This window comes from Panulirus ornatus, chromosome 48 (assembly GCF_036320965.1).
Source record: "Panulirus ornatus isolate Po-2019 chromosome 48, ASM3632096v1, whole genome shotgun sequence".
Classification (NCBI taxonomy): domain Eukaryota; kingdom Metazoa; phylum Arthropoda; class Malacostraca; order Decapoda; family Palinuridae; genus Panulirus; species Panulirus ornatus.
In genome coordinates this window covers 17,531,039-17,542,028 of record NC_092271.1, presented here as the reverse complement: position 1 = coordinate 17,542,028, position 10,990 = coordinate 17,531,039, and the positions used below count along the sequence as shown (strand labels likewise).

At 40.8% G+C, this 10,990-nt stretch overlaps 2 protein-coding genes across 2 annotated transcripts in view; both read left to right on the top strand.

Moving 5' to 3' along the window:
• Positions 1–6,031, top strand: part of axo (axotactin) — a 53,462-nt gene extending 47,431 nt beyond the window's left edge. The window contains 1 exon segment of the mRNA XM_071690698.1: positions 2,927–6,031. Coding sequence (XP_071546799.1) covers positions 2,927–3,436 — 510 coding nt within the window. The 3' untranslated portion in view covers positions 3,437–6,031.
• Positions 6,032–8,628: 2,597 nt separating this feature from the next.
• LOC139764155 (uncharacterized) lies at positions 8,629–10,570 on the top strand. Its single transcript, XM_071690699.1, has one exon. It carries the CDS (start codon positions 9,104–9,106, stop codon positions 9,695–9,697), a length of 594 nt encoding a protein of 197 aa, XP_071546800.1. The 5' UTR covers positions 8,629–9,103; the 3' UTR covers positions 9,698–10,570.
• The last annotated feature ends 420 nt before the right edge of the window (positions 10,571–10,990 follow it).

The following is a 10,990-nucleotide window of genomic DNA, read 5'->3' as shown; positions in this document are numbered from 1 at the left end:
CTAGCAAAGCTATGGTGGCATACGTCTCGTCCCATATCAGACATACTGCAGATGGAGAGAACGCCTCGACCTAACGCTGCAGCTCGTCCTTGTGAATGTGCCTAGTTATAACGATGTAATTTAGTGTCTGAATAATAATCTTGGTACTTCAAGTCTCTATGAACAAATCGATTAACCGATAACAAAGCGAGAGATTACCTTACGTGGGAGAACTCGATTGATATTATTAACATGCATAACATGTCTAAAACAAAAATGCCTAAACATTTGTGATCTGAATGTATGATTAGTTAACGCTTATTCTAATGCCTCGTATGATTTATCTGGTTAGATGCTTTAACCCTGTAGCCTAACGTTACGCTTTAAGCCCGATATTCATCTGTTGTCGAATGGTGCAGTCGGCTAGTCATAATGTTGTGGAATTTATTAGAAACAAAACGAGCACAAGGGGATTTCTCTCTCTCTCTCTCTCTCTCTCTCTCTCTCTCTCTCTCTCTCTCTCTCTCTCTCTCTCTCTCTCTCTCTCTCTCTCTCTCTCTCTCTCTCTCTCTCTCTCTCTCTCATTATCCTATTCCCATTAGTCTATCCATATATATATATATAAATCCCTGGTTGTTAGTTTTGTTTCTAGTTACTTTTTCATGGCTTATGGCTACTGTACAAATCAAGTGATCAAATTACTCTAACCATGATACATTAATGCCACAAATACAATGATGTAAGGTCTCGGTGAGATTAGAAATTGTATCTGATTCAATCTTGATTTTTTTTTATCACTGATGTTGATTTAATCATGACAATGTCCATGATACATTTTTTCATCTATTGTGATTATTTTTGCTCACCCTAATAAATGAATATCGTAAATGATTTGTTTGAATAACCATTTTTTTTTTATGGATACGACCTCCATCTAACGCGCTAGAGTTACTGGTAAAAGATAGAACTGATATGTATTCAAGGCACGTTATCTCTAAGTTTCAACTCGGTAAAATGCTCATATAATATTCGTCTTAACCAGCTATAAAAACAATACACAAGTTAAGAAAGACTCACATCGTTTCATTTAATATTTGTGAATTCTTTTGCAAGATATTTTTACACGTTTGATGTGCGTGGAGTATTTTGAATGATCAATATAAAAGCTCTTTTCCCAGAGCAACTCAATTATAATCTGTCATTCTGTAAAGTGGATAAGACATCTCCCACTCAGACATATACATATGCAACCAGTATATCAAGGAGATTCATGAAATGATTAGATTATTAGTAGAGATGTACGTCTATAACTGGGGATAATCTTCACAAAAAGTGTTGAGCAACGTACTCATTGGGAAGTGTGGGAAATAAGATCATGAACAGTTTCGAAGGAGAAATTCTTTATATATATCATCTTCGTTCTTATGTTAATAGGAAACAAGTCTTGAATCTGTGTGTTGACATGATTGAAATGTGTTGGATGAGCAATTATCTACAAATGTCATTTAAGTAGACTTTTGACGAATAATTATTGGTCACCCACACCATCATCGACGACCTTGACCTTTGACCTTCTGATCTGATATAGGACAGATGATTGGGTACTCCAAATCGTATAAGACCCTAAGGGATTTATAATTTACCAGATGAGTTCTAACATCTGGTCTGCCAATTTTCAAGGACCCCCACCACACTCTTTGAGCTCAAAACATCCGCTCCTGACCAGGTTATATTCAGAGGGTCTTGTGTAAGAGGTTTAGTGACCCAGTCCTTCTTGACTCTTGAGTCATCCAACGGACATGGAGACCCCCAAGTAGATACACGGACAGAGACACGTACGCTGATCGTCCACGTACGCTGATCGTCCTTCGTATTTTTAGGTAGTGGAAATGAAAATGGACCGACTGGAAACCGTAAAGCTATCATTCATTATTTTGTCTTTACATTTACTTTGCAAGATCTGTAAGTATTTTGAGATGTTGCTGAAGATAAGTATCTAAAAGTCCTGTAGGGTTATATGGGATAGATTTCTTTTCACGCATTCTATGATTCTGATGTTAGAAATTACAAACTGCATCAACCAGCTTGTTTAACGGGATGAGATGTGTAGGATACGGAAAGATGGAGGTAAGATGTCATCCTGAGCTGGAGTCTGACATCAGAACTGTGGTGGCATCAAGAGTACGTGGATGTTTAGTTCTCTCAAGGTAATGCATGAGGGTTGGAAGGAAGGACTGTGGCTACGTCCTACGGGGGGATGGGATCATACGAACTGACATCATTCTAACACTAGATAAAAAAGGAAGGAAGACCTAGTGTTGATTTTCTCTTTCTAGACTTGTGTTACGATTTTGCTTAGGAACATAAGCATCTGTTCATTCTAAATCTAACTGTATTCTCCTACTCTCTCTCTCTCTCTCTCTCTCTCTCTCTCTCTCTCTCTCTCTCTCTCTCTCTCTCTCTCTCTCTCTCTCTCTCTCTCTCTCTCTCCCATCTATACTGAGACAGAGCAAATTTTCATTCTATCTTACGTAAACAAGCACATCCACACCCATGCACACACACACACACGCACACACACACACACACACACACACACACACACACACACACACACACACACACACACACATATATATATATATATATATATATATATATATATATATATATATATATATATATATATATATATATATATATATATATATATATATATATATATATATATATATATATATATATATATATATATATATATCCACACCCATGCACACACACACACACACGCACACACACACACACACACACACACACACACACACACACACACACATATATATATATATATATATATATATATATATATATATACTTACACATATTTTTTCTTCCATAGTGCTTTAGTAGAAGAATCCTTAACCTAAAACTCTCGTTTCATTTTCAGGAGCGTCCATCTGTCGACGAGGTCTCCATATCCTCTACCAAAGTCCAACGGGGCTCCAACAGCATGATTTACATGGACGAAGAAACGCCAAATGAAGAAGGATCCGACAGCGAACCTCAGATACTGAAGTACGCCCCATTACCGAGCGAATACGTCGAAGGACAACAGACGGAGGAGGAGAACGTACAGAGCCTTGAAGTGGAGCCCAGAGAAGCAGATATGGATGGAGATATGCATCCTCAGGTTGGAGAAGGGGAGGTTCAGAAGATCGTTAATGATGAGGAAGAAAACATGTATGTAGTCGTGGACGATGAACAGGAAGAAAATGAGGTCAAAGAGTCAGAGGATACAAGAGAAGAAGAAAAGAGGAAGATAACGAGGATGACACGGAGGTCGAGGCTGATGTTGGATCAAGCTTGGAAGACAGAGCTGTGCCAGAGACCCAGGTGGATGATGGCCATTCAGATGTCAGAACAGATGACAAACCTGAGAGCGAAGACAGCTATCTAGAGCTCAGAGCAGATAATCCTCTGCAGATCATAGAGGATGGTGAACTAGAAATCAAAGATCAGCCTGAGGCAAGAGAAGAACCTATTCAATTGGAAATCAGAGAAGATCAGCCGGAGTTGGAAACTGTCGATCAGTCGGATGTCAAAGACGACAATCAGTTGGAAGCTGTGGTAGATCAAGCAGAAAGCAAAGAGGAGGACGATCCACAGCTCAGGTTGCAGAGTGAAATAGAAGTCAAAACAGATAACGAATTACAAGTAGATACAACCCCTGACTCAACCACTGAAGCGGACGAGGAGGAGGTGAAAGTCGACGCCGATGATACATCCAAAGAGGAAGCGTATCCTGAGTCCCAGGATGACACAAGCAGTGGACCACCAGAACTACCAGACTTCTCAGAGAAAGTCGCGGAGGCAAAGGACACCAAGCCAGAGACCTCAGCTGAGAGCGCACCAACGGCAGAAACGGGTGATGGTGTACCTGCAGACGACGCAGTCGACGATGACTTTATCGAAATGCGGCCAGAACATGAGGACATCCTTGACGCACGAAGGATGACCACGAAGGTAACATCATATCAGCCTGTAAAGAGCCCTACACTAGCGAACCCTCAAGGGGCTAAACATTTGTCTTTACAGCCACAGGCGACGGAGGAGGCTGACCCAGAGCATCGCATCGATATCCAAAAGTACTACCTCACCAAGAAGGTCTCCGACCCTCCTGCTCTCCCGCCTAAAGAGAAGCATTACACATGAGTGTTAACTTTTCTTTTTTTCTCTTGTGTGTACAGTCTATCCCAATCTCATCGTCTGTCTTAACGAGTGTTTGATGTATTTGCTCTACCTCAGCTGAATTTGTAAATGATTCTGTAAATCCGGTGTAAATAATGATACTGTGTGGTATGTGGATTGTCGGTGTGTGACAACTCGTCCCAGCAGAGATGGTTCAAAGTTAGTTGGGTTATTTTTTTTTTTCTTTTTATTTACATGATTCATTTATGCTCAAATGTCTTGTCTGATCAACTTCCTTGTTATCATCATGTTCTTACAGTAGTCTTCATCTATTTATTTTTTTCTCTCTCTATCCATCGCTGGAGAAGTGGAAAAGGAATACATAATGCATAAAAGTTAAAGCAAATGAATGAGGAATACTCATAGATCTTTAGATATCATGTCTGGCGATTGATGTAATATGAATGAAATTTTTTCTTGGCCATAGCATCCCATTTTCTAACAGAGGACACTAACATCTATGCCATTAACCAGTCATGGAGCTTCATGTCTGTTCTTTTGACATAAACTTAATCGATCTAATAGAGATTCTTACTGCTGTCAGTATGATATGGAAGACGAAGGAACAACCAATAACTCTTGAAAGAAATACTTACTCATAGTTCGTCGTACTGTACCAAGAAATTACTCATTCATCTATTCATTTTTATTTTCTTAACACTGTCCAAGCATCAATATCTGCCTTCCATCCGTGTATTTAGAAGTCAGAAGGATCGTATACAGGAAGGCGCTATACCTCAGTGCACTCCACAACTCATTACCTTGAACTGTCTGCCTTCATTCATTCCCTTCGCCACCCCGCCACACATGAAATAGCAAGCCAGTCCCCCCCTCAAGTGCGCGAGGTAGCGCTAGGAAGACAACAAAGGCCCCATTCGTTCACACTCAGTGATGTGGACTTGGAACCAACGCTGAATGATTATCATTCATTTGTTATAAACGTCCTCATTCATTTCACTGGGTCTCATGTCAACATTTTGGTTATTACCAACTCATTTAGGCCTGAAAGTAAACTTTATCTTCTCAGAAAAGATAGAAAAGAAAATTCTACTTTGATCGATCCTTTGGTGTTGTATGATAACTATGTGTCCGTGAATAGCCTTTGTCTCTGCGAGTGGCCATTGTGTCCACGAATGGTCTCTGCGTCCGTGAATGACCATTGTGTCCACGAATGGTCTCTGCGTCCGTGAATGACCATTGTGTCCACGAATGGTCTCTGCGTCTGTGAATGACCATTGTGTCCACGAATGGTCTCTGCGTCTGTGAATGACCATTGTGTCCACGAATGGTCTCTGCGTCTGTGAGTGGCCATTGTGTCCACGAATGGTCTCTGCGTCTGTGAATGACCATTGTGTCCACGAATGGTCTCTGCGTCTGTGAGTGGCCATTGTGTCCACGAATGGTCTCTGCGTCCGTGAATGACCATTGTGTCCACGAATGGTCTCTGCGTCTGTGAGTGGCCATTGTGTCCACGAATGGTCTCTGCGTCCGTGAATGACCATTGTGTCCACGAATGGTCTCTGCGTCTGTGAGTGGCCATTGTGTCCACGAATGGTCTCTGCGTCCGTGAATGACCATTGTGTCCACGAATGGTCTCTGCGTCTGTGAGTGGCCATTGTGTCCACGAATGGTCTCTGCGTCCGTGAATGACCATTGTGTCCACGAATGGTCTCTGCGTCTGTGAGTGGCCATTGTGTCCACGAATGGTCTCTGCGTCCGTGAATGACCATTGTGTCCATGAACATTCTTCGTGTCGCTGCGTTTCATTTTTCTGTCAAACAGTAGAAATAAATCTAACAAAACACTTCAGGCTTTTCTTATTTTCCTTTTCCTAATGTTAGTGAAGACGAAAATAAAGATCCTCCTAGCCAGATGTTAGATTTATTTCTGTCGTGTAACTTGTGTGTGTGTGTGTGTGTGTGTGTGTGTGTGTGTGTGTGTGTGTGTGTGTATGTGTCAAGATTTCTTCCTGTGTTGTATATATCATCCTTACACGTCACAGCTATAGACAAGAGGACATGAGAATACGATGTTCATAATTGATAATGCATTTCACCTTACCTGTTTATGATTTAAGGGTTTTTAACCTGTGATCCACCTGGTTAGAAGGTGGTTAGAAGACAAGATTAATTCAAAATAAACATCCCTTACATCATACTTTTTTCATGTTGAAAAAAAATACCGAATTATAGGTACCTTTATACGAATGATTTTTACCATAAAACTTAAATGATGAAATATATTAGCGGACTTTATACGAAACAATATCGATGTAATAAGAAAGTATTGTACTAAAATGTACGTAAATGAACGAAGGATAGACCACAGACCAGGTGGTCGACTTCAAGTGTTTCATATGTAAGGAAAAGTTAAGAGTCCCTGGTTTTAACTGTCAAATACAGGGTTACGAACCCCTGGTTTTTACAGTAAAGTACAAAGTTAAGAACCCCTGGTTTTCACTTCAAGTATGGGGTTGAGAATCTCTGGTTTTCTTTGTCAAGTTAAGAATCCCCCGGTTTTCAAAGTCAAGTTCAAGGTTAAGAACCCTTGTTTTTCATTGTCAAGTTCAAGGTTAATAGCCCTTGGTTTTCACTGTCATGTACATGGTTAAAACCTTTGGCTTTCATTGTTGAGTACATTGTGTTAAGAACCCCTGATCTTCCTGTCAGAGTACAGATTTAAGAACCTCTGGTTTCCACTATCAAGTTCAGGTTGATCCTCCTTTAAGTAGTCGAAGTTCTCATTGCAAAAGTTTTTCAGCCGATACGGCTTTGATTAGGGCATATTTTTTCGCTTGTTGTATATGATTATAAACATATGCATGGAGAGAATGAGAAAGGAACGGTTAAAAAAGATGATATATGTGTCAAAAGTGGGGGAAACAGGGAGAAATGGGAGACCAAATTACAGATGGGCAGTTGGAGTGAAAAAGATTTTGTGTGATCGGTGCCTGAACATGTAGGAGGATGAAAAGCGTGCAAGGGATAGAATGAATTGGAAATATGTTGTATACAGGGGTCGACGTGCTGTCACTGGACTGAACCAGGGTATGTGAAGCAGCTCGGGGAAACCATGGAAAGGTCTGTGAAGCTTGGTTGTGGATAGGGAGCTTTGTTTTCGAAGCGTTGCACATGACAACCATAGAATGGATGTATTTTCTCGACTGTAACTAATAGGTTATTCAGCCTTAGCAAAGTAACGTCAAGTAAAACCAAACAACTGCCTCGTTTGCACACACCTATTCTCAAGTTTTCATTCATGAGGTGCTCAAGCCCAAACCTAACATACTTTATGGTTTACCTCGACTGTTTCATATGCCCTGGTACGGCCCATAGCCAGCACGTCCCCCTCCATACACCATACTGATCAAATATACTTCACCCCGTGAAAACCACTCTGCCTCTTGAATGTTCAAGCCTCCTGTATGGCAGTCTTTCTTCGCTCATCCTCTCCATACGTCCTAACATCTTTAGCACATCCTGGTCAGGTCTCTCAGTCAGATTGCACTTACTACCACTGTTTTACACAGTTATTCCTTACAAAATGATCCTGTCGTACACTGTATATTGTCCTCAGGCATTTGTTTACCACCGAGGCCACATACTTTGTGAGGGCTCATTACTAATTGCTTTAGAAAGATCTAGTTGACAACACTCACTCTCACGAAACATCAACTTAAGAGCAATCAGGTTCACATAAAATTAATGATAAGAAAACGAAGGCTTACGTATTACATCATCTTGGTACTGAAGTTCACACAGGTTTTCTTTGGGCTTTTAACAGTAAATATAACCATTTGTTTATGAATTAGTAATAAGGTCAAAAGTATATGCAAATTCGTCTGTTTTGGGAAAAAGTCTGTGATGATTAACCATAACCGGCAAATCTATTACATACTCATCTTGATTATTAGATATATATAGATGTATATATATTCAAAGAATACATATATACGTCTGTGTACAGTAAGTGTGTGTGTGTGTGTGTGTGTGTGTGTGTGTGTGTGTGTGTGTGTGTGTGTGTGTGTGTGTGAGACAAGTCACTAACAATGTGTGTTACCGAGCTGGTATGTGTGTGTGTCCTAACACTGTTCCCCTTCTCTTGTTGCAGCTTAACTAATAACACAACACAATGGTGACCTGTCTGGTGACCCCCTTGTGACCTTGCCTCACCTCTCTTGGCAGACGTTGCAAGAGATCGATGGTCACAAACCCCATCATTGCGACAACTTGAGTATGGACGAAGGAGGAGGAAGACTGGCAAGCACGAACACAGGTATAAATGATGAGGACAGTCACATAAGGCAAGAGGACTATAGAGAAATGAGAACTGACAGGGATGATGACAGAGGCGTGACAGAGGAGACGCAGATGGAAGGTAACGAGGCTGACACACAATGCCAACCGAAAGACACGACCCTGGATGAGACTGTGGTGGGAGTACCGGTGGCAGAGGACGGTGCTGAAGGAGGAGGAACATCGACTATCATCACGCCAATAATTATCATCAGCGCTCCAGATGGGCATCTCGTCTTTAACTCACAGCCACAAAATGCCATGAAAGATGAGGAACAGGGAGAGGGAATCCATACACAGGTTCCCTACTCTTCCTCATGTACTACAGAGACTTCCATTGATGAACAGGTTTTCACTGACACATCCTCTGAGGGAAGCGTGGACAGTCAAGACAGCATACTGAATATCATGACAAAGAAGATCTAGTGGGTGAAAGTACAAAGCATTTCCAAAATTCTAGCGATGGGACAACAGATCAAACTGAAGGAAGGAACCAAGAAAGTAATACTGAGAGTGACAAAACAGAGTACAAAGGTGAAGCAGGGGCCGAGGAACAAGAAAACTATTCCGAAGAGTTGTCCATGATTTTATCTCAGCAACACACATTAACTGAGGGCATGTCGGAGGAAGGTTGGGAGTTTCTGAACCAGCTCTCAATGCAGAACAAACAGGGAAATGGTGAAGAAACGAAGAACAAGCGTGCTGGGTCCCCAGTCAGCGATATAGACGAAAGTGGAGAGAACGATATCACAACATATCTGAATTATATCCAAGATGATGACATCTGCCTAGTGGGTCCGGTGGTAACGGCAGAGAGCGACGATCCGATCACACTCGAAGACCCCACACCTCTCGAGACGATTAGCGAGCAGGACGAAAGTGACGACGAAGGCGATGGCGTCGACGGGGGAATGTCTGCCCTGCGTTTAAAATCAAAACTCTCAGCGGGGATGTATAATCTCAACACCATCGCTGAGGACGGTGGGGAAGACTTCCCTCAGTGGGACGAAGAATACGCAGCTGAACCAGGTCTTCCGAGCATAAAAGAGATTCCCTCAGATCCAGCGGAGAGTGATCGGTCCTCGGAGACGAACAGGAGGTTAGCACGGGTGAAAAGGAGGAAGAAGCCAAGAAAGAGAAAGTTCGGATGCGTTCTAAAAGAGGACGCGTCCTGAAGGAGAAGAAAGCGAACCCCATATTTCTGTCAGAGAACCTACGAACCTTCAGCAATCCTATCAGCTACCTTGGGGGACCGAGCATAGAGTACGTGGATGAAGAAGATGGCCAAAGGAGGACAGATAGCATAGGATCAACAACCTCTCTAGACTAGATACAACAGTGGCCAGCCTGGTGGGGTAATTCATCAGAGGTGATTGTAGTTGCTTGAATGAAGAGTGTGGTATTCTGTGTGAGAGATTGATCCTAGATCAGTGCTAGGAAAAGGATTCAATAAAGTAATGATTTGTTGGAATCGAAAATGTAAATCACTGCTGCTAGCGTCCTACATTAAAATGTATAAATTCATCATGTTCAACGTAAGGAAACAGTAGTTTAAAGAAAAACGTTACACGCTCGAAGTAAAATACAGGGCCAAAGGGTTAAACTATTCCAATTTAATTTTCTTATTCTTAAAACATTTTTTTAATCTAAGGAAAAGAAAATACCGGATCTTTTCTTTTTTTAAGATAAAGGCTCTTTTCCTTAATAAACGTAACTAAATAGGATCTTTCGCTTGATTATGATAAATGTGTGGTGTCTGGATAGCATGAGATGTGATTAAAGTCTTAAGAAATATCAAACATTTTCCGTCTGCTGATTGGTGCATGTAAAAGTTGTACTTAAGGTGATACACTGTAAATAAGATTAAGCAAGATATGAAAATGAGTGAATAATGAATGCCAGTATGAATTTAAGAAATTCTCTGTAGGGAGAAATGAAGCTGTAAAGGACCCTGGGTTCTCTCAATTGATGTGTGCTGACTGGACACTGGGTTGATGTATTTATGTACCTTAAATAAATGTTGATAACAAAAAGCAAAAATAAAAAAATCTATGGATTTTTCCCCTTACTTGGTGTAATGTATATATATATATATATATATATATATATATATATATATATATATATATATATATATATATATATATATATATATATATTATATACTAAGTGTGTGTGTGGATAGTGAGCATAATTTCCATGAACACTATAGAATCTGGGCAAGGCATTAGTCCAGTAAAACATGGCTGCTATGCAATACTTTTATGTACAATATTCTCACCTCGCAGACCTCACCCAGGCCACACAAAGAACTGCTAATTCGATCTTACTGAACTTAACCATGGCAGATAAAAGGCGGGTCGTACGTGGTAAGGTCAGGGATGATTAATGCCAATTAACCTTTATTTACTGTTAGATGTACAACGGAAAATTGAAAAGCCATAGATAAAGGGTTTCCAGTTGATAAT

What these genes read in the sequence shown, in the direction of transcription:
- LOC139764155 (XM_071690699.1), top strand. Translation starts at nt 9,104, where the DNA reads ATGATTTTATCTCAGCAACACACATTAACTGAGGGCATGTCGGAGGAA.